The sequence below is a fragment of the Aedes aegypti genome, chromosome 1 (assembly GCF_002204515.2).
Source record: "Aedes aegypti strain LVP_AGWG chromosome 1, AaegL5.0 Primary Assembly, whole genome shotgun sequence".
Classification (NCBI taxonomy): Eukaryota; Metazoa; Arthropoda; class Insecta; order Diptera; family Culicidae; genus Aedes; species Aedes aegypti.
Window position 1 is genome coordinate 111,514,924 of NC_035107.1, and position 24,415 is coordinate 111,539,338.

General features: G+C 34.7%; 2 protein-coding genes across 7 annotated transcripts in view; one reads left to right on the plus strand and one right to left on the minus strand.

Annotated features, from left to right (window-relative positions):
* The first annotated feature begins 1,673 nt into the window (after window positions 1-1,673).
* LOC5570705 (MAP kinase-activating death domain protein) overlaps window positions 1,674-24,415 on the plus strand; it is a 92,478-nt gene continuing 69,736 nt past the window's right edge. For 4 of the 6 annotated variants that reach the window (XM_021845251.1, XM_021845275.1, XM_021845266.1 and 1 more), the window contains exon 1: window positions 1,675-1,983. The gene's annotated coding sequence lies outside the window, so the exon portion shown is untranslated. Of the gene's footprint in view, window positions 1,984-24,415 lie in introns of all 6 variants that reach the window. The other 2 variants (XR_002500587.1, XR_002500588.1) reach the window with 1 other exon arrangement.
* LOC110676634 lies at window positions 5,652-7,712 on the minus strand. Its single transcript, XM_021845285.1, has 5 exons — window positions 7,563-7,712; window positions 7,209-7,504; window positions 6,882-7,151; window positions 6,072-6,420; window positions 5,652-6,006 (listed from the first exon to the last, which is right to left on the minus strand). The coding sequence occupies exons 2-5, from the start codon at window positions 7,485-7,487 to the stop codon at window positions 5,843-5,845; spliced, it is 1,062 nt and encodes a 353-aa protein (XP_021700977.1). The 5' UTR covers window positions 7,488-7,504; window positions 7,563-7,712; the 3' UTR covers window positions 5,652-5,842.

A 24,415-nucleotide genomic window follows, 5' to 3' on the forward strand; every position in this document is an offset into this window, starting at 1 on the left:
ACGGAAAAGTGCGTCGGGGTAAATCAAGTTTTTTTTTGCTGTAAAATATTTACAATTTTCGAAGCAATACCGTTGAAAGCAATCCGCTGGTGCTGAGCCTACATGCAAACTTTGATTGTTTAGAATGTTGTGTAAGTTTCAATGAGACTACTGCAATCATTTTTGAAATTATATTGCATAACTCGCTGTATGTAGCTCTTTGTTTCTAAAACGTGTAAATCCACTCGTGTGATAGGTAACAACAAGCTACATACTCGGTTACCAATGGCTTTTAATCACAAGTTATGCGAAATATAGTGTTCTGTTCATAAAACCTTATATTCTCGAAAAACGTGCTTATCTAATGGTAAATTACCTACATTCAGGCGTATCATGCTGATTTAAAATTTTTAATTTTTTTTTTAATATAATCAAATATTGTTGTAAGAATTTTGGCATTATTTTCAGCTTCAGGGGACCCAAATTTAGTAAGTTAGGATTTCTTTTATCTAAAAATTGTTTATGGTTATAAACAACGTTCGTTAATATAAAAAAAACAAGTTACTTACCTATACCAAGGTAATGTGCGGAATGTGACAGCCAAACTCTTAATAGTTATTTGCTTTTTGAGTTATGTTAAACTAAAAACATTTTGAACCGCGGAACACGCCTGAAGGTAGGCCACTTTCTAAGGAAAATCTATACAATCGTAATAGCAATTCGTTAATACTGCCTAATTCAACGTACAACAACATTCAACAACAACAGCAATTCAATATTTGACAACGGAATCGTTTTCGGCGACGCCATTTTTGGTAACAATCGTATTTTCTTTTCTCATATCGCAAAACTTCGGTAGTGTCATACATAATTTACGTTGACAAATTTAGACATGAACAAAACTCAATTTTTGCAAAAATCTTAGTTTTGATTTACTAATAAATATAAAAAAGAAAAGCACCATTGATGTTTTGAGAATGTTCCATCAGTATAAATTGATTTTAATTTTTAACTAAATTGGTCTTGTTTATTACGGTCTCAAAAGTTAGAAAACCACTATAAATTATAGCAATTTTAGCAAAGTAGGATAGTCCAATAGAAATATTAGTAGTAGAACGCTAATGGCGCTGTTCTCACTAAACTGAATTAGTTTATTATCACCTTTAACTGTATCTTCTCATTGTTTGTTCGATGCCATGTTGTAGTGGATGATTTTAAAATTCATTTGACACTTTGAGGACCGGTACTCAAGCTGTCAGCGCGTGGCAAACTAGATGTTGGTAACACGAACAGTAGCGACATTAGCATTCTTAGGTTAATGCTTCTACTGATAGTCCTGGTTATTTATTTACGAGTTTAAGCACCTCTACGCTCTTTTGCGATGTTTCATGGCTGCGTCTCGATAGTGGATTTATTCCATACGCCTGCAAGACTACCAGCGTGTATTTGATAGAAACCTGTATTCACATCATAACAAAGTATATGCGCAGGCGCCGGTTAGCACGTGACTTTGTGTTATCAGTTGGCGGTCAACGTGTTGAAGCCACTTGCTGGAATGGTATTAGACATTGAAAGCGACGGAAAATGCAAGTGAGCGACAATATCAAAAGGGCTGGGTGGCCAATGATGGGTGGTTGTGGGTGGACGGGTGTTCAGAAGGAGGAAAACGTTCATTCGCTCCAAAAACCGAACTGGAATTGGTCGGAAAAGTTCAGTCGATTACAGGACCTCGAGCAGACTAGTTGGAAAAACTTTCCGAAGCGCAACGATAGAAAGCCTTACATAATGGATGGAGAGAATTCACAAAAGTGGAAAAAGGAGTGTTCTTAATTGAATGATTTTGTGGCCAATTTACGGATTTGAGTTTTGTGTTCTGAAGTGAAAAAGTTTGAATTGTAAAGTTTTAGTGATGGGATAATTTTGAAATAGAAGAATGTGTTAATTTATTGGGAAATGACAATTCAGCTACGGAAATGAATCATTGCAGAGTTAAATTTGAAATTGGTAAGCTTTTGGTGGGGCTTAAAACTATTGAACGGCAAACTTGGCAGCTCTTATCAAATAAACAAATTAGTCACAAATCGCACGTGCTAGTAAAACGAACTGGTTTAGTCACTTGCGTGGGTTTGACGATGATAACCATTCGGGGTAGGAAAACTTTGAAGGTGAAAAAAGCTTCCATAATGGCTGCTGAGTGCTGAAAGATTTGGAGCTGAAAAATCGATATTTCCACGGGCTGGCTTACTCCATGTGTTGTCTTCTCATCGTCATGTCATATACTTTGTGGCTGTGTGTTGGGATGTTCATGGCATATACAGATATGCGACGCATTTTATGTTGGGGTACTAAGTACATAATCTATGAAAGAGGCGTGATGAAATTTATTTTTCATGATTCGGATAATCAGGTTAAACTATCAATAAATATTGTAGCTCTCAGTTTTTAACTGTGAGATTGTTCATAAAAATATTAAGCGGAGTAGCATACAATTGATTAATTTTTTTGCCTAGTTTTTTTTTTGACGTAATACAAAATCTGTATTAGTATGGTTTATCTTTATTGAGAAGTTACCATAATCCGGGGTAACATTGAACAGTTTTTTTTATGTTTCTTAAAACCCGCATTTGAAAGCGTAAGTGTTGTAAGTTTATTAAAAGATTAAACATGTTTAAAACAAAAATAAAGCATGTTTTGGATCAATCTAATGTGTAACATTGATCACCCCTGTAAACAATGTTCGGTAGTATTGAAAGAAGAAGCCGAAAGAAGCCGAATATTTAGATCAAACTCTTACAAGTCATTTACTTTTTGAGTTATTTTAAAATTAAAAACAACTTGCACCGCGGGATATGTCTAAAACTAGACAAGTAATACGAGGTAACACTGATCGGAATGACTCATCTCGGATTACGGCAATTCTATGCTTGTCCCAAGGAACAATTGGAAGCTTTTAAAATACTTATACATTTAATAGAAGCTTAACAATGGCAACAATAGCTTAATATTTTTTAAGTTGAATCATTAATTCAATAAAATTTATTTCCGCTTATTAAAAAACTGTTATTCCACTTGAAGTTTGTGGTTTAAGTAAGAGCTTAATAAACCTCCGAAAATACAAAAATAGTTGCTCTTGTTCTACTAAACAAAATAAGTTTAACAATTAGCTGATTAAAAGCTTCTATAGGATGTACTAATCAATTTGATAAAATATTGAATATTTGACTAACTACAAATCGTACAAAAGTTGCAATCTCTAATACTTAACATATTGACCAGCATGATTAGCAAAACTATGAAATAATGCGAACAACAGTATATGAGTATGCTTTTATTCAAGTAAAGCATAATATGTCTGCTTTGATGTTGTTTTATGATGTTTCAAACGTTTTTTAATATCCAATCTTAAACTATATATGCGCATTAATCTGCGAACTCAGCTTAATTTTACTTCTCGAAGAGTTCGGATCGTTTTATTTTGCTTCTCAAAAATGGATAAAATTTACAAAAAGTACAGAAAAACCGGATCATTTTACAGAAGCTTGAAACGCACACGTGAAAAATATGAACAAATTTTTAAAAATATTTGTCCTGCACTTAAGGGTACAAGCACTAATTACAAAAATATATCCAATGAGTCGGCTCGTAAGTCAAGAACAAAAACGTATCATTGAATGCACCTTTAAGGTTGAAAACTCTATTTTTCTTCAAGCTTCTTACAATGAAGTCCATGAAAACACCATGAGCATGGTGAATCCCGAACAATGTCAACGTAGAATCGATATCCAGGATTCGAGCAAACATGGCGATGTTTCTGAGCAATACAATGAAAACAGTTTTGCAAGTATCGTGGAATACATTAGTCCTGAGAAAAAGGATATTCAAATTGCAATGAAAGAGTGGTCTCTACACCATAATATCACTCACAGAGCATTGAAAGATTTATTACAAATAATGAGGTACCAGTACAATGACAAGCGACTACCCATGGATCCGAGGACATTGCTTGATACTCCACAAGGTATAGGAAAATTATGTATCGAAATGGCAGGTGGAAAATATTGGCACTTTGGACTACGAAATTGTTTAGCACATTGGTTCGCTAATCTCTCGGAAAACATTTCAATAAGCATCAACATTAATATTGATGGACTCCCGATACATAAGAGCTCAAAATACCAATTATGGCCAATTCTGTGTAATGTGCATGGTTTGCCTGGCTTAAAACCGATGCCCATAGGAATTTTCTTTGGAAACTCAAAACCCTCGAGCGTAAATGCTTATTTAACGCCATTTGTCAATGAAATCATCCCCATTTTACAAAATGGCATTATCGTGAACGGTTTCAAAATCGACATCAAAATTAGATGCTTCATTTGCGATTCTCCAGCTCGGGCTTTTGTAAAAGGTTTGTTTCAATACAATATAGTTTTAAATATGTTCGAAGTAGGTATAGCAATATTCTATGTTTCAGGAGTCGTAAATTTCAATAGCAAAAATGGATGCCTCAAATGCACGATACATGGCGAGTATTCCCACATCTCACGCACAGTCATCTTTCCATCTCTACGTTGTACTCCTAGAACTGATGAAAAGTTTCGCAAGAAAATGTATGGAAAACATCACAATGCCGAAGAATCGCCTATATTGAAAATAACTGAAGTCGATATGATCAAGGATTTCGTTGTAGCTGACTCTCTCCATCTCTTAGATCTAGGCGTGATGAAACGACTTCTAACAGGCTGGAGAGATGGTACATTGGGATTCATCGGAAAGCTGAGCGCATTTCAAATTAAAAAACTATCAGATAGGATTATCAAAATCAAACTGCCATGCGAATTCCACCGTAAAATACGAGCTCTGGATTGTTTAGCGTTTTGGAAGGGTACGGAATGGCGAACGTTTTTGAATTACATTGGTATTGTCGTGCTAAGAGACGTGTTAGATGAAACAACATACAACCATTTCCTCCTTTTGTTCACCGCAATTACGATTTGTTCGTCAAATTTCTATGCAAATTTGAGACCTTTGGCTCAAATGCTTTTCGAAAAGTTTATTGAAGAATTCAAAAATATTTACGGAGAAGAGTATGTCACTAGCAATATACACAATCTAGAGCACGTGGTACCTGACGTTGAAAGGTTCGGATCTCTTGATTCCATTTCCGCATACCCGTTCGAAAGCTACTTATCTCAGCTTAAAAGATGCCTAAGACAGGGAAACAATTGTTTGGAACAGGTAGCAAATAGAATCCTTGAGAAAAATGCTGTAAAGAAAATTCAACAAACAAACAAACCTTCCTTTCCTAACTTGATCAACCGAAGTAATAACATAAACTGTTTAATTAGAGATGGATTAACTCTTAATCAATCGTTTGAAAATTCATGGTTCCTAACGAAACGAAATGAAATTGTTAGAATGCTAGACGCTTCATACAACGAATATGGCCAAATTATTATTCGCGGTTATGCTTTGGCGCTACCAAGAGATTTTTTTGTTTTGCCAATCCGTTCTTCGTTGTTAGGTATTTATAAAGCAAACATATCTTTCTCCAATTCACCAGATCAATATCAACCAACAGACATTATTTGTAAATATATCATAGTAAGTTATAAGGATGACTACCATGTTTTTGTTCCACTGTTACACACATTTTTGTAAAATAAAAGATTCTGTGCAAATAAAAAACACCGTACGTTTATTTCGTTCGATAGCGTTTACATTGTCGAAAAGCGTATAAGCAACTCTCCCAGTTTCGTCTATCTCTTTCTATTCGATAGGTATTTAAAAAACGTAAATCAATAAAAGGTTTAGAACAAACTTAAAACTTATCTTCATATAGAAAGTCAAATCAAGTGTTAAATCATTAGCATGAATTGATACGAGGGTCAGACTCTTCCACCTTGCTCACTAGCATCTCACTATCTGACTCATCACTCGAAGACGATTTATTCGATTGTGATTCATCTTCTGTCGAAGGGCTCCAATCACTCTTCGTTCCGTCAGGGGTCGTGGTAGGAGGAACGTCCGCTAAAACATTAAATAAAATACATAATAATACAATCAGCGCTGAAAAAAACATGCGGAATAATTACCTTGACATCGTGTGTTGTTCAATTTCTTTGCTCTACGATGAATTGTCGGTTGTCGCAAACCCTTCGCTTCGCTCCTTTTCTTGGCGTTTCGTGTGACTTGTTTAAAGAATTGTGCCAGAAGCTGCCGGGAGAACGTAATATTCACACTACGAACGATTGAAAAAAAGATGTCCAGGATTTTGGTGCAATTCTTGATAGCCAGTTTGATGATAGAACTGCGACTAGCACCACTCCACGAACATTTCAGCATCACGTTACGTTCGAAAAAGAAGTCCACTAATGTGTACGAAATGTTCATACCGTTACAATTATCTCCAACATATCCAACGAGCTTTTTCATGTAAGAAATCTGTATTGGAGAAAATTGAATGGAAAAATGTAGAAACAGGATTGGGAATTGCCATCCCTGTGGGGTCATGCACACATTATGACACGCTCCTAGGGGGTGAGGGAGGTGGTCATGGAACAGTGGAATATGGACAGTAATCTTTACGAAGTTTCCAGAGTGCTTATACAAAAAGTGTGACAAAAGTGGGTGTGGGGGACAAAAGTGAACCACCGTGTTCGAGATTGTTCAAACTTAGTGTGACATAATGTGTGTATCATCCCTGTGCATGGCAACATTCATCATCAACTAAGGGAGAAGCACTAATTTTCGATCTACGAGAAATCCGTGCCAATTTTCGAATTTTCATACAAAGTAGGACAAAATCGTATGAATGGGTCGAAAATTAGTGCTAGGTCGAAAATTGATGCTTGCCCCCTACCATTTATGTTTCTAGAACTAAAAAAACGGTTACAATAACTTACGAAACGCTCAGCGTATGCTTCGTCTGCGAGATTTTTCTCCAGCTCATGAATTTGCTCGATGGAAGACACTGGGGAAAACGTGAATTTCTCATCATCATCGGACGGTTTTGCTTGGGCACGTAAAGCTGCTGCCAGTTTCACGTCCATGTCACTTTTGAATGAGGCCATCATCGTGCTCATGGTAGAGAGGATTGCGTCTTGCATTTTTGAACACTCTTGTTCAATTTTTCCGGAAACTGCTTTGATCACGGAATCCATATCAACAGTTGGCTGTAATAAGAACAATATTTGATTACCTACAATTTTCAAACACACCATTAGTTCTACCTGCTGAAAATATACGTATTCCGATTCGCCCTCCGTGGCAACTGCCTGCATTTCATCTGTCGTCTGCTGTTCATTTACGGAGAAGGGCAATGTTGTCAGGTAAACCGAGTGATCGACGGTCTGATGTGTGGAGAATGTCTCATCCACCTGGTTCACGCTGGCAGAACAGAGCAAAGAAGGAGCTACATCCGGGAGATCTTGAGAATCGACAACAATCTGTGAATTCATTGGTGCACTTGTAGGTTCCGGCCCGGTGCTTTGATTTTGGTTCGTTTGCATGTTTGAAGTGGGGTTTTCTGAAAAGCAAATTTCCAAATGTAAAACAATGAAATAATATAAAATAAAAGCACAAACCTCCGGGAACCAGGTGATTAAAATCGAACCGTTTGATGAAACCATCTTTCTTCACTTTTTTTTGCTTCTTTCTACGTGGCGCCGAATCTGAGCTTTCCGTGTTTTGTCCTGAAAGCTCAGCAGCTTCTATTTCGGCCTCCTCGTAGGATGGAATATAACGGAAACACTGCAAGCGATTTTGCTCCAACCACTGCCTGGTTCTGAGTTCAGGTCCATACGCAATCTGTTTGCATTTTTACCGGGCCAAAACAGAAACCCATCACGAATCCAACGACACGGGACCGCAGTTAAAACAAGTTTTCCTGCCTCCTTAGTTTGGACAACAACAAAGTAATCTGGAAGAAATGATTGAAATATTGAAGTTTTATTGTTATAAACTCTAGTTCCATCTTTATTTACCTTTACGTGGTTCCATTTTCTCGACACTTTAGTATACAGAAAGTTGCGGATGATGTAATGGCTGACACAAGCACGAACAAAAAGCACTGGTTTATGTGTTGCACGCAGTGTTGACCAGACTCATTTCCCCGAAATTCGAATTGTGAAGCCATGAACTGTTATAACTGGGCGTTGTATTCCTGAGATAGAGGGGGAGGTGGTTGGGCTTGAGTGTTGCACATGGGATCCGACAGTTTCGATCTCGGTGGGCCGTAATTCAAGTTTCGGTGAAATGATTCGCACTCAATCACTCACTCATTTCATTTCACCGAAACTTGAATTGTGGCTCTCTGGGATCAAAATTGATCGATTTTGTGTGCAGTACTCAAGCTTAACCATCTGCTTTTCTATCTTAGGAGGATAGAGCATGGTTGTAGTAGTTCGTGGCTTCGTAGTTCGGAAAATGTTATTTTCGGGGAAATGAGTCTGAACAACACTGGTTGCACGGACGTCAAATAAGTTCCGTCCAGTGCACCCAGTGCATAACATGTTTAATAAACTTCTTCACTGCAGCAATAAACTTTTGTTCAGTTCTCAATCAATGGTGTGATCGAATAATTATGCAGTTTGATGTGTTGAATAATGGTAACAACAGCTGAATAAAAAATCGCCGTACAAGGAGCTGATAAGATGCTCTTTAAATCCAAATTCAAATCAATGTTCAGCATTTTTAATTATAATGAATAATAGTAGAATCAACACTTATTAAACGTTATCAACAATTCTCTTTCAACCTGTCAAAATTGTTTTACTAATAAGCTGAACAAGCAATTTTTCTTTTTATTAAAGAGCCTATATTCCACCAAACAAATGTATTTGTATAAACATAATTTCAGGAGCCGAACTAACGTTTCAGTTGCTTTGCACTTCAGCGGTTTCCAGATGCCTAACACGAACATGATCAAGAGCTGAATAAGTATTTTATTATATCTTAATTCAACATACATATATCATTCGAACAGTTGATTCATAAGAGGTCAAATTAACGACTAAAAAATACATCGTTCAGCAATAAATAAGCATTTCAAAAGAGGTCACACCATGGCCAAATTTTCGAAAAATGGACAAAATATCAAAAATCGCATTGAGTTCTTAATTTATACTAATGTTCACCTAGCTAATATAAAAAATAAATCGATACTATTATAACTGATGTTTTCTTAACATTTACTAAATAATTGTTAAGATAATATTTTCAGTTTATCTCCTGAAATATAGGATCATTAAAAAAACATTTGACGTGTAAATGATTTAAATATATTTACAAAAGGACTATTTGTTAAATGCATAATAATCACAGTATTGGACAAAACATTTGCAACTTGTTTGATTTTACATACAAAATGAAGGTTAGGTCTGAGTTATTTATAGACCAATTTGAATGAAATTTTTACAGGTCTTCAGACATAACTTATATTTTCACACATATATTTTTAAGAGATTTTTCCAATCACAAATTCAAAAGCGGATTGACTAAAGTGATTTGTTTTGACAAATCCTAATAATTGGCATAGCTAATACAATTGAAGTAATAGCTTCATGGAATCCTCAGCAAAGTTTTAGATTTTAACAATTAATGCGTAGGCCATATACATATTCAGATAAAAAGTTTTGAATCTTCTGTCGAAAAATTCACTTTAGTCAGATCGTTATTACTTTGGAACTTGTGATTAGAAAAAATATCTATGGTAAAATTCAAGTTATTTCTAATGAGCTGTGAAAACTTCATTCAAATCGGTCCAAAAGTAACTGAGATCTAGCTTACCAATGTTGACAATTTTGTAAAGAAAATAGAAAAGGTTGCAAATATGTTGTCCAACACTGTAAATAAAAATAGAGAAATCATTAAAATAGTCAACTAATTAAAAACTGAATCTATAAAATAATGAATTTGATTATATTATAATTATATTCGATTACCAATGGCTTTTGAGGAGAGATCATAAATTATGCGATAATTATATTAAAGTCTTAAACAAATTAAATATTTTTATGAAATTTTCTAAATCATTTCAGATTTATTTTACTTTGTATGAATAAACTTTATTTTTGACCAGAATTTACAAAAAATGTCTCACTGTGTGCTATAAATAGCCGACTGAACTCAGCTTGCATCAGCACTGAACAACAGCTAAAAAATACGCTTGTTCAGTTGTTGATCAGCATAGCACGTGTTGATTAGATATTGTTGAATAGAAGCTCAAGCATGATCAATATTCAGCTACAAGAGGTTTATATTCGACACCGAACGGTTACAATATCAATTCAAGGATGGCGTAGATGGCAAGGCATACCGCTGACGATAGGAAGGTGTCGAGTTCGAATCCAGTATCCAAGTAATTTGTTAAAGTGGTTGTAATTTCGTTATAAGTGTATACACTGCATATTTAAAGTGTAGTAGTGTATAACTCTGCATTTGAAGTGCAATGTAAAAAGAATTTTAGTTATTTATTTGTTTTCAATTATTTTTGTGCCAGTTGAATAAAATCTTAACTAAATGTTTATGAAGCGATTCAAAAGTTGTAAATAAAGTCGATATAAAACGACACGCTTTATAATTTCTCCAAATGTGTGTGAACAACGCCTGAACAAAGGCTTCCAATGATAATAATAAAAATGTTGTTAAACATGCTGCTGAATAAAACTACCATAATAGTGTTTGTTAAATGAGCGGTTGTTTGTTGGGAAAACTTGATTTGATGTTGTTGTATACCCGAAGAAGCCTCTATAACATTCAAAAATATAGCTTCCATGACAGGAATACACAATTTCAAAAGACTTTAAAGCATTATTATACAACGATAATGCTGCTTTTCTTCAAGAGGCTTTAGTTGAACATGAGTCTAAGAAAGTAATTTATTACTTATATTTCATCGATTAAATGAGTTTAAAAATTATCCGCAGTCCTAATTCGACTTAAGTGAAACCTGAATAAACATCATTACGATATATGCTAGCAATCACTAAATGATAAATAGCCTAATAATTTCTCCAGATTTGCTTGAACAATGTGTGCGTAGCAGCTGCAGACTAATATAAGAAAGCAACTATTCAGTATGTAGTTGATGAAAATTGCTTAATAAATGGTTATAACATAGGCAAATGTTTCTTGGGGTATGACGACTATATCATCTTAGCTTGAGAAGAGTTATTTCTTTTTCTTTTCTGTCTTTATTAACGACGTTTTTTTTGCCCTGGGCTAGTTCATTTCGGAACCAACCATATTCCCTTCTAAAGGAGGTCGTTTCTATAACCTTTGTGTTATAAGTGCCTATCTCGGGAATGGGATTCGATCCCAGGTCCTTGGCGTGAGCGGCGTATGTTCTAGCCAGTACATCAGGCCCGCCCTCTAAAAGAGAGTTATTGTTCCTTTAGATATAAGATCACTGTAATCCTCCGGAATTATTTGTGCTTATAATGGTTATATTTCAGAAAAGGCGTAGCTCAATTTTTTGCTGATTTTTTCATTTAAAAATCCATCTAGAATATTAAAACAACTAAAAAACAACTTTGAATCAAGTTTTGATGGTATATTTCTTCTGATAATCATGGTTAATGACAACTCGTTTCAGTATCACTGATTTACTTTGAAATTGAGGACTTATACCATCAAAAGGGCGTAACTTCAAAACAAGCCCAGGATTTTTTTAAATTTTTATTATTTTTTATTTTTTAGGAACGCCACGAAAATGTCCTCAATGTATTCTTTCAAATTTATTGCTTCAAAGATACAGTGCATTAACTCTTCAGCTCATCAGTGCATGAGCTATCATTTGCTGCAGAGAACGCTACGTAAACTATTCCAATGATTTTTATTATTTTTCTTTCCTTGATTGCACTTAGTATTTTTCAAATAGTTCCTTCCGAAATTTTTCAACATTATTTAGTATTATTTTATCCCTGTGCATTTTACTTACTGTATTTTTTAGTATTTCATACAAAGTTTCTTCATGACATAGTACTTTCTACGATATTATTAAAATGTCGCAACACTAAACCAAGAATCTATGAAGTTCATTCAAATCACTAAACTTCCTATAGAGATTCATATGAGTATTAATCCACGGATTGTTTTTAGAAACTCCTATAAAATTAGCAACAATAAACATCGAAGCAATCCTTATTTGAATATATTTAGGTATAATTAGATTAAATTATAGGGGGGTCTGTAGCCTTGAGGTTACGCTTTCGCTTCATAAGCGGAAGGTCATGGGTTCGATTCCCAGCCCCTCCACAAAAAAACCCGTCCAGCCACCAGAAGACGCCTCACGGAGGACCGTGTTTTGGGGAGCACATCCATCCTCCGTCAGTATCAGATGGTGACTGAGAAAAACTGACCCTCTTCGCAGGCAGCTAGCCTCACTAACAACAGAGCTATCTCCTACCTGCTCGGTGTGAGAGTAAAAGAGTAGGAGAGAGTGAAAGTTGATGTAAATATAGATAAGGTTAAAAATAGATCTGTATCGATAAAGAAGCTACAGATCACTTGATTCCGGCACAGTAGTGGCCACGAGCACAGAGTGCCTTAAAAAAATAAAAAATAAAAATTAGATTAAATTCCTACAGAATTTCAATTCTACATAAATTTTCCCTAGAATGCTTCGAAACTTTATCCATGTTTTTCTTAACCCGTATAGGCCTGAGTGGAAGCAAAAATACTAAAACCCTTACCGCTCAGCGAATACTTAACGGATTCAAATATTTTTTTGTCAGTATACTGGCACACATATCTAGTTTCTAAAAGTGGCCAGAGAAACTCCGGAGTATCCCTATGACAGGAGCTATTCCGGTGAGTCACAGGGTCAGGTCGGCGTATAAAAGGGCTGTTTTTTTGAGGCATGCCATAATATCTTTATTTATCTGCAATGACAATAATTCTAATTTGTACAAATCATTAAGATCTGGTATTCAACATTATAAATGAAGAGTTTTGCACCATTTGGATTGTACCGTAGGTGGCCACTCGGACTTTATGGCCTGAATAACCTAAACTATTGAAAGTTTCTATAAACGTTTTCGGGGAATAATTTTTTGAGAAGTCCTTGAGAAAACTGCTAAGAGAATTCCCAGATTAGATTATTTGAAAATCAATGCTGGGATTCCAAAAAATGCTTTTCTGAATTTCTGCAAGAAGGATATTTCTATGTAATACCTTGAGTATTTCCAAGAATAATTCAAGATGAAATGTTCGAATAAATATAGGGGAACTTACGTATTCTCGGCAGTCTAAGCAGATGCCGCGCTTCTTTTGTAATATTCACGGTCTTACGCACACAAACTACTGTCTGTCTGTTTACATTTATGCGTTGCTCAATCCTCTATCGATTCACACCGACATACTTGTCAAAATGCTTTTGGAAACGTTTTTACAACGCTGCGAACATCTCTTGTCAGTGTGACTATTGTCGGCAGCCTCATTCTGTTCGGCAACTTTCCCATAAGAACTGCTGGTGAATCTCTTCGGCAGCTCCAAATCAGTCGCATTTTGAGGCGTGTTCATATGAATTGATGACATCTCTGGCGTTATTGTTTGTTCATTCTCGGAAATCTCGTCAGTGGGAAGCGGACAGAACAAAGAATCATCTGAATGTTTTCATTGTCGTGTTTTGATAGAATCATACTGTGAATTTGGCGTTTGAAATTTGGTTGCTGATAATAGTCGAATGGTGCCGAAGCCGTAAGTCTCCCTATATGGTAAATTCCTAAACAAATCGAACTATCAGAATTAATGAATCAATTATTCGTATATTGTAGAAATTCCTGGCAAGATTGAAAACACACATTAAAACAAATACCTTGATGTTTTACTGACGACTCGTAGGTGACTTCATTTATTAATCATTTATTAATTACAACCTTCATCTGACTTATGTCTTGATGAAGTGTATAAAAAATCTATATAAGAGTAAACAAGAATGAACTATAAAAAGAACAACTACAGTGTAAACCATAGGAAACAACTTAGTACACATATAAACAATACGAAGTACTTTGAGGAACGATAAATACGAATACTTTACGAATACGAGGTGCTTTGAGGAACGACTTCTGGAAATAAACTCTGGAGTAAATATTGAAGAAATTCATTTGAAAGATAAACATCTTTTATAGGAATCCTCGATGGAATTCCTGGGGATCTCGAGATATGTGAAACTTTTATCAAAAGCTTGGGCGAATTCGTTTAAGATAATCTGGCAAATGCTTGGCATAAAACTGTTGAGTTTCATAATAGATTGTTTGCAGATTGCTCTCAAGATATGCGGAATGCTGATAAAACCTAGGAATGATTATAATAAATCTTCGAGCTGTTTAGTAGAATATCTATAAGGTACCGTGGGGCAAGTGGGTAATGAAATTCGCATAGTTGAGATTCTTCAAATTCTAGAGACTTAAAATTGAAACAAATGAGGTCGTGTTTATTTTTTAGCTTGAGTCTCACCAAATATAAGCAGCATGCTGAAATTAAATTTTATGAAAAATTGAAGAAAAAAATACAAAAAAGTTTTTGAAAAATGTCTCCTTACTTTTCACTTTCCCCAAAAGTGGGGCAAGTGAAAAGTTTACCGTTTTGAACAATAATTTAAAAAACAAATAGTTATATTCACAATTTCTATTAGCTTGAACATTTGTTAAGGCTTCCCAATGAACAATAACACAAGTAACATATAAACAAAGAAAACGTTATTCTTTTCACTTGAATTTTCTTCTGTTCAGTTATGTTAGTTGAAATGATTCGACAACATTATAACTGCAACATTTCCAATGTTAGTTCTTACATTATAGGACAGCAATTGCATATCTGCTCTGTAGAATTTCCACCGCTCGTTATTTGTTTTTGAGAAAGTCGAATATGACGTCGGATAACTCTTCGGGAGAAATCAAACGGAATTCTTCAATAACGTATTTAGAATCTTTTTTATGTGGATAGACCTATACCCCATTTTTATGTTTTGAACTAGTTTACATTGACATTCCACGAGATTTCCGTGTGTTCTCTAATATTGCAACTTTTCAGTCAACGTCTTCCTTTTAATTGGCTGCCCGAAGTAGACATATTAATATTGTAATGTTTGGCAACATCTTTCAGAGAAGTTCCATGATTTCTAATAGCTTTTAACGCTTGAGTATAGCGTTTCTTGAATTATCAGCACGTTATGTTTTTCTATGATAATTGCGAACCATGTTTACTTATGGCTACATAAGTACGAGCACTCAAATTCAACCTCTAATGATAAACTTTTCACTTGCCCCACCTGATAAGAAAATTGACGGTGTTTAAATTTAGTTATTTTTAGGTCTACGTCGAATTAATTCCAAAACTTTTTTTATTGCGGTTTGAAACTGTCACAGAGGACAACTAAAAAGTGGTACAGGAAATTATTTTCCGCAACTTTTTTCCACCAAAAATATTAAAATAAGATTGTACGCCGCCAACTTGTTACGGAGTAACAGTTGACAGGTTAACAATTTTTCGCTCTTTTATGCAAAAATGGCTGAAAAATCTCAGAAATCTCTTACCCATCGTAATGTTCTGAATGGCCTCAAAGGTTTACGCATGAGTTTAAAACGTTAATTCACATATTCAGTAAAATATATCAATTGTTTTCACTTACCCCATTTACCCACTTACCCCGCGGTACCTTAAGTAGATGAAAAACCGAATTTAGTACTATACCATTTAATTCCACTAGAGTGGATTTAAATGGTTTAGTATTAAATTCGGTTTTTTCATCTACTAATAGGAATGATTTCTGGCAAGGCTATCGGCAGTCAATAAGACTTGGTGAACTTCAAAAATTCTTGTTGTTATCAATCAGGAGACAATTACCTATTCTATAAACACAAATGCTGAACATATTTTTGAGAACTTCTATAACAAGATTATTTTTAGAGGCAAGTATGTTTCCATCAGTCAGGTAGGGGCGAGGCAGAAGTCTGATTTTAAGTTGGACATCAAGAAATTTTCGAAAAGAATTACGCAATTTCATATAAATATAAATGCTGAAAACGAAAAATCTATCTATCTATCTATATAAATAAATATCTATATAAATAAATTATAATATATAAATAATATAAAAAAATGGAATGGTGTTTGTATGTCACGAAATGGGTTACGCATGAATCCACGGATTCGGATGAATCTTTCTTCGTTTTGTTCTTTAACGGTTCCGACGTGTTTATGTTTATAAAAATCCCGGGATATTCACAGGAAAAGTCGGAAAATCGCGAGTAAACGCAACTGTCATTTTGCATGGTATGATCTTTAGCGTTTTTTTAACAGACTACTTGATGGCAAGACGAAGTTTGCTGGGATCACTAGTTTATTAATATTTATTCATTCATATTATGGACCAATGCACGAGTTCACTAATTTGACGTTTGAGCGGTGCCGAATTCACTAGTTGCCATGGTCACATAAATAATACGGAACCGCTAAAACGTCAAATAATGAACACGTGCATTGGTCCATTGCGCAGTTCCCACCTTATTGGACCCCGCACTTCAGAAGTGCGGGCGGGTCCATAAGTGCGGAAACGTCAAACCCTTTGTTTTCGCCGTTGGCGGGCAAGAAAAGGCAGTGAATCGGTTTCGCGCCAACGAAAATTGTTTACGTTTTAGCAAAAGCATGTGCTGTCAGCAGGGTTGCTATTTTGTTTGTTTTATATGTTTCACGAAAACTTGCTTGTAAAACATTTGTAAAAGTATGTCAGCCACTTGAAATAGGCTTGTTCGATTATAATTAATTGTGGCAATGATGCAGTCAAGTGCAAATCTGCATTTGGATAGAAAAACCAGTGTTATTTGTCGCGTAAATGTACATTTGAAGAACTTTGGGTATGAATTCATTTGTATGGAAACATATTTGGAATCACTGCTTGGTGACCTTCGAAGTGCGATACGCAACTTTCCCAATAATCCATTTATTAAAGCAAAGCACAATATAACACCGTGTAGGGTCAGTGTTCCCTTAGTGGACAGTCCCCTATAGTCGCACTAGTGGTTTTTTACGGCCGTTTTGCTATAAATCTTCTAAAAATATTTTTTTGACATGAAGGTCAGGAGCTATATATCTAAGTACCATTGATACACTGCTTGATTTTGTTGAACAAATGATCGAAATAATTAGTTTTGCTTAAAATTTGAGCTCCCTTGTGAGAAACTATTTATTATTATACGAAATAATTAAGAATTAAGAACTTTTTTTTATATCAAACGAAAGCTTTTGATCCACTTTTTGAAGGAAAAATATAAAAGCTTTGTAAAAATACGGTTTTGATTAGTATTTTGCCAATGCTAGTGCTACTATAGGAACAGAAATTAGAAATAGTGCTACTATAGGCACATGTATTCCTTTAGTGGCACATGCGATAATAAATACAAACATACGAGTTTTCGTAGTTTTCATATTTTTCCCACAAAACCAAGATAAAAAGCTTTCAGATTATGTAAAAATAATGACGAATATTTGTTATTTGCTATGCGGCTATTGGTACATCGACCCTAGTAAATTCAATCCATGATGGCAGAAAAAATGCCAATTTCTGTCGGTTCAAAGTTTGAACTTCAAACTACAATGCCCTTCTACGCCTACTTGTCCCATGTTCTATGTAAACCCTATGTATTGCGGGACAAATATGCGCAGAACGGCAAAAACTTTGCAAATTTTCCGATTTTCCAATTTCCTAACACTAGAATTTAAACAGTAGATTTTCATTTTAATCTTTGACATTTCTGCAGAGGTTGATTAATTCTTCTATAATTTAAAATATTGAAATGTATTGAAAATATTAGTTTCTATCTATAAAATTGACACTGTTTAAAATTTAATTTATAGAACAATTTGAATGAAATTTTCATAATTCTTCAGACAGTATGGTACACAAATTAACAATTGATTTAATTTGTGAAATATCGACTGTATGGTTTAATCTTAATTTTCCGGCAACACAGTCTTTACTAAGATAAAACGAGGCGCTTATTTGCCCGACGTTTCGACACGGGTATTGTGTCTTCCTCAGGGGGTAAATATAGTTTTCGTTTATTGTCCTCTGAGGAAGACACAATACCCGTGTCGAAACGTCGGGAAAATAAGCACCTCGTTTTATTTTAATAAAGACTGTGTTGCCGGAAAATTAAGATTAACTATTGATTCAGCTAAATTCAAAATTTTATACCCCCTTCTCTTTATGTAATGATACGTAATATTCCACCAAATCTCTTCCCATTGAATCACTTAACGCTCACAAAAAAAAAAACACCCTTTTTATTTCTGAAATTCAAAAGTTGGTACCGTTATTAGAAGCCAATTGATCACTGGAGCGAATTTGATCAGGTCGGTATTTATTGGGTCAGTTTTACATAGAAATATTTACAGTTTTTGAAGGTGTGAGTAGTAGCGTAGCTAGAGTTTGTGGGCCCCGGTGTGGACATAGATTTGGGCCCCCCTCTAATAGAGGTTTGAAAAATATGCCTTTTATCACCAACCTCACACGTCCCTTCATTTTTTTTCGAAAACGTTTAACATTTGGAAGAAAGTTTCGTGATTAAAAGGTCAAAAAATATCCTTCCGGTATAAATTCACCCATACCACCACCAGGAAGTAGTTTGCAGGATAGGTCTTGTTGAATCAAAAGTATATATTGCTTCATAATTTTCTATATGTTTCTGTTTCAAAGGATCTTTAAAGGTGTTCTTGAATAACTGCATTTATGTTGCATAGTTATTCCTAGTTGAAGTCTTTGAAGACTCGTAAAAAAATCTTGTAACAATTCATAGGAAAATATCTGGTGAAATCGCGGAACAAATTCTGAAATTCTAGTATTGATCACTGATTTTTTCATTGTTGTGTTTGATGTTGTTGTTTGATCTAGGATGCAATCAATTTTTTATTATAAAAAAAGTTTTAGTGGAAGGAAGTGGTGGGAAAAACTGGTAAGATCGTTAAGGAGTTTTTGGGCAAATTACTGCTTTCATCATTTGACGAACACCTTGTAGTAATTGACGAATTCAAAAAGGGCTCCCTGAAAAATATGGAGGATGAATCAAAAAGGATTAACAATTATCTGAGAAATTCAAACTACTAAGATGAAAACCAGAGAAATAATCATCGGATAAATCTCAAATGGTATATTTGAAATAAGTAAAATAATTGGTGGAAGTATTCTCAAAGTTCTTGGTAAAGGAATACTTAAAAAAACCAAGGAATTTCTTGACCGTACGCTTGGTACGCCAAGAAATCCCTTCATTGGTTTTCAGAGGTCTCCGCAGTGGAATTCTTGATTGAAACCTTGATAAATTCCTAGAAAAATCCCATAAGAATTCTTAAAAAAATCGGGTAGTATTCTATGGAATCTTTGTGGCATTTTTTTAAAGTCCCTTGATGAATTTATGCCTATGATTGAACGCCAGATAGGTTATTACTAGCAATATTAAAATGGTTTTAAGGGAAGTTTGTTGCTAATGTTGATTCTGAAGAAATCCAGTCAGAATTTCTGCAAAAATTTCTAAAAGAATTCCAAAACGATTTCTTGGAAACATTTTCCAGTTTTTTTCAACAAAACTTAGATAACTTAGATAACGTTTAATAAAAAAAAACTTGATTAAATCCTCATATTTAAATTTGTTGAATTACCTTTTAGTATTTTATTTGTTTGTACCCCAAATATTTTTACCAGTTTTGAGGCCTCCAAGTGGTTTCGAACAAAAAAGAAAATAAATATGTGCATCAACCTAAAGAGAAGATCGGATTTCCCGTTTTACAAACCCGAACCCGACCCATGCCCGACATTGTATATTTTCTCAAATCCGGACCCGAGCCCGAAAGAATTTCGTTGTTCAAACCCGAAAAAAAATTGCAAGATAAAGCCGAGTAAAACCCGAGTTTGTTTTTTTTTAATTTTTTTATTAGTACCATTCCAAACATAACATTCATATCTTATATCTAGGTGTTCTGTGTTATTAGACAACACTATCATCCTAATTTGGTGGAACAAATTTAAGATTTTATTAACATTTTGTAAACAACATATGACATTCCATTTGTCATAGCAGTTCAGATTTGGTAAACCCTAAAGAGTCTAAATTATGCTTATAGTTTCTTTAGTAAACCCTAGTTTGTAGATGTGCTGAATTCATCGTTTCTAATGAATAAGAAAGCTTTCAGGTTGTTGCTCTGTTTACAATGCACACTAAACCCGACCCAAACCTGAATTTTCCAGACCCGTACCCGATGGTTTTGTAGCCTTCCAAACGCGACCCGAACACGAAAAATTTTAAATTTCCAAACCTAAACCCGACCCGAACTCTTCGGATTTGAAACCCCGAGGCCCTCCTTTTCTAAATCTATATAAATAAAAATGGAATGGTGTTTGTATGTCACGAAATGGCTTACGAACGGGTCAACGGATTTGAATGAATATTTCTCAGTTTTGTTCGTCAAGGGTTCCGATGTGTGTAGAAAAATCCCAGGATATTCACCGGGAAAGTTGAAAAAACGACCTCGAACGAAACTGTCATTCTATATGGGGCGATCACAAGTGTTTTTCAACAGCCTACTTGATGGCAAGACGAAGTTTGCCGGGACCACTAGTAGTAAATAAAAATTGAAATCTTTGGCTTACTTATTCTACAAAATTTATGATTTTGAAAATACCGTAAAACGGGGTAACTTTGATAGTTTTTTTCGAAGAAAACTTGAATATTTATGCATGCTGATTCAAAAAATTATAATTTATATTTTTAAAACAAGTACTGGTATCCTCACTATCGATTGCAGTTGATAGATTTCCAAAAGATTTATTCTTAATGAATATATAATTTTTCATATAATCGAAAGTCGGTTTTCTGTTTTGGGGTACCGTAAAACGGGGTAACTTTGATAGTTTTTTCGAAGAAAACTTGAATATTTATGCATGTTGTTTCAAAGAATTTTAATTCATATTTTTAAAACAAGTACTGGTATCCTAATTATCATTTCCAGTTGATAGATTTCCAAAAGATTTATTCTTAATGGATATATAATTTTTCATATAATCGAAAGTCGGTTTTCTGTTTTGGGGTAACTTTGATAATGGAGCATCACTCGAACAAAATTGAATGAATTATAGAACATTTGTAGGGCGTTGCATATCTTTAGGCGTTTAACGCTATATGGAAATTTCTGACTTAGATTACAAAAATGGCCCCAGTTTGTAAAAATAGTATTCGCTAAGAGTTTTGAGTCCGAATTCGAGTTCTACTATAACTAGGCTGTCAAGTATAAGTGACGAATTCATTATGACTTCATCAAATAGTGATCGTAGAACAGATTGTTTGAGAGTATTTCAAAATTGCTAAAATTTTATAAATTTTCCATATTTGCATATATATCCTCAAATGTACTTGATTCCAACGAAAATAGCTTTAACGTGAAGTGTCATACTAATACTCTTCATTTTTGCATTCGTTTTGCTTAACAGATTAGTAGGAACTTTATTATTTCGTTTAGTATGTTGAGAGTCTCGCACTATCAAAGTTACCCGCATTATCAAAGTTACCCCGTTTTACGGTACCTCAAATTACGAAATCTAAAAAATGTACGTATTTAGTCTTTAACGCATGCATATACTATTTGGAAGGTCTCTGTATTATTTCTAAAATTATCGGCAATAAGAATGGTTCAGATCGTAAGAAAATGTCTTCTTCTTTTTGGCATCACGTCCTCACTGGGACAGAGCCTGCTTCTCAGCTTAGTGTTCTTATGAGCACTTCCACAGTTATAAACTGAGAGTTTTTTTTTCTCAAACTTGCCATTTTCGCATTCGTATATCGTGTGGCAGGTACGATTATACTCTATGCCTATGGAAGTCAGTTTGATTCTTAGGTAAATTTTTCAACTTTTCAAAACAATTATTTTCATGATCATGGATGACACTACCAAACATTCATGTTCATGTGAGACGATGATATAAGTAAGGAAATTTCTTTTTTTTTACTACAAATGGCATTGCCGAAAACGGTTTCGTTTTCATAATTTTTATAAATATTGTCAAATCAGTAGAATTCTCGAATAACTATGAAATTTACAGAATATCCTTAGGAAATTGCGTACCTTTACGCGTATTCCGCGGTTTAGGGTGATTTTAATTTTAGAATATCTCAAAAAGTAAATGACTTGTAAGAGTTTGGCCTCAGTATTAGTATTAATAAGTAACATCATTTTCATTATAACGTGTCATTGTTTACATCAATATTATCTGTCATTGTTTACATCAATGGAGATCAATGTTACCTCATATCTAGTAAATCGAAAAATCACAAAAAAAAGGTTTGTTTGATCATGCCAAAAACATAAAAAAACTAAACACATTATACAGCCAGAAGCGATGAGTGCCAGTGCCAGTAATAATTAAATTTGCACCATTTGCATTTTCAAATGAAGTTTTTGGTAAATATCGAAAAAAAAACTGATCAATGTTACCCCGGATTACGGTACAGTGGAAATGTTTCACAGTATCGGACAGCTTTATTTGTTACATAACATCTTTGTTATTTTTGCAAAAGTGTCACAAAATACATTAATTTATCATGAGTTTTGTCGATCATCAAACATGCAAGAGCCACAAGAACAATTAACTTTCAGAACGTAAAAAGTGTTATTTTCCGTCATATATGAAGATGTTTTTGGATTGATCTCATGCATGCTCTGTAAAACTCAATTTATCCATATAAATGTTGCAAATTCTTTGTACAGGTAATACAGTCGACTCTCCACATCTCGATATCTCTCCCTATGTCGATGATTTCATAAGTCCCTTCAGTCTGCATACATTTTCACTCTTCACTTTAGTTGAATACCTATACATAAATGAAAAGCGAATTTAGTACTGTACCATTTAATTCTACAAGAGTTTGCATCCTTTGACATATACAGATAGTCGATTCTAGAACACGACACTAAAGACGGCCTTACAGTTGAGGTCGAAATACGCGTATCTGTCAAAAGATACAAACTCTAGTGGAATTAAATGGTATAGTAGTAAAATCGGTTTATCATCTACTCAAAAATATGTGTTGAATATCAACTTTTATCTGATGTGACGTGGAAATTTCATTCAAATTGATATAGCCAGCCAAAGTTGTTAATTTTGTATAGAGAATCGAAAAAAATAGCAAATGTATTGTCCAATGCTATATGAAATAGTTTCATTGTAAGATTTTTTTGCGGATTTTGCTTTCTGGATTCCGAAGAAAAAGCAAACGCCTCAAGCTCTTTTCCAGTCTGTGGCATTTTTTGCGATCAGCAAACTAATAAAAAGGAAAACTGCCATAATTCCATCCTCTTTTCCGGGAAATAGTCCTCCCAAATGCTTTCGTTCTATGCCTTTTCGTTGGAATTTGCTTGGGTTAGGCATGTAAGCGCAGAGTAATGCAATATCCTATCGAGTTGACGGGCGTGTCTGTCTATACATATTTCTAATCCAGCTTCCAAACTTGGTGGGATATGCAACAGGTTTCCTTCGACGTGATACCCGAAGGATAGAAATTAGGAGCAGGGAATGGGCTTACATTGGTAACATTCCCGTTAACCTTCAAGTTAAATGCCAATATCCTCCAGAATGTCGTAGCTTTCTGTGGCTAATGCTTTCTGGGTGTGACACAACGTGATAAAATAAATGTAACTTGGGACTTCTTCTAATGGAATAAATCGCGAGTTATTCGTTTTACAGATACGAGGTGATTAGGATGCTGTCTCTTCTGCCGAGGTCACGAGTCATGGTCCAGCTATAAAGCTTAACGAGCAGCGTACGTATTGTGGCACGTTCCAACGACCTTGGACTGGAATCGATTTTACTTCGCAACCCCTGGGAAGCTTTTTTTCCGTTATCTACTGCCATGGTAGCAGTGGAAAAGATAGTGGTGTTGGATAACATTCGTCGGAGATGAAAGGAAATTGCGGGATGAGTAACGGCTTTGATGCCATAAGATGGAAAATGGAAACCAAGTTTTAATCCACGTATTGCATACCTGATATTTCATGAAAACCTTTTGTTGCCTTCTACATGCAAAACATTATTTAGTTCAATTTTGCTGGCACTTTATCGCTATTGAAGTATTCGCAAACTGTAATTTTGTATAATTTATATTCACTCGAAATTGGAAAGGCACATAATTTTCGATATACCTACGTATACAATTTTTAACCATTTTTGTATTGTATTGAAAACAATTATAATTTAGATTTTTTTTCATAGAATTGAATTTGAATTGAATTGAACTTCGAATGAACTATCAAGCTAACTTTTAATTGCGAAATTTCTTAAAATATTTTTACAAGGTGTGTAACATAAAGTTCACTGAATGAATATTATGATCTCACACAATAATCCATTTCAGTTACATTTTGTTCGGAAGAGGCACTGGAGAAGACAAAC

Coding starts and splice junctions, on each gene's coding strand:
- LOC110676634 (XM_021845285.1), bottom strand. CDS start 7,487: ATGCAAACGAACCAAAATCAAAGCACCGGGCCGGAACCTACAAGTGCA. Junction 6,421..6,881: donor AAGCATACGCTGAGCGTTTC/GTAAGTTATTGT, acceptor TCTCCAATACAG/ATTTCTTACATGAAAAAGCT. Junction 6,007..6,071: donor GAACAACACACGATGTCAAG/GTAATTATTCCG, acceptor TTAATGTTTTAG/CGGACGTTCCTCCTACCACG.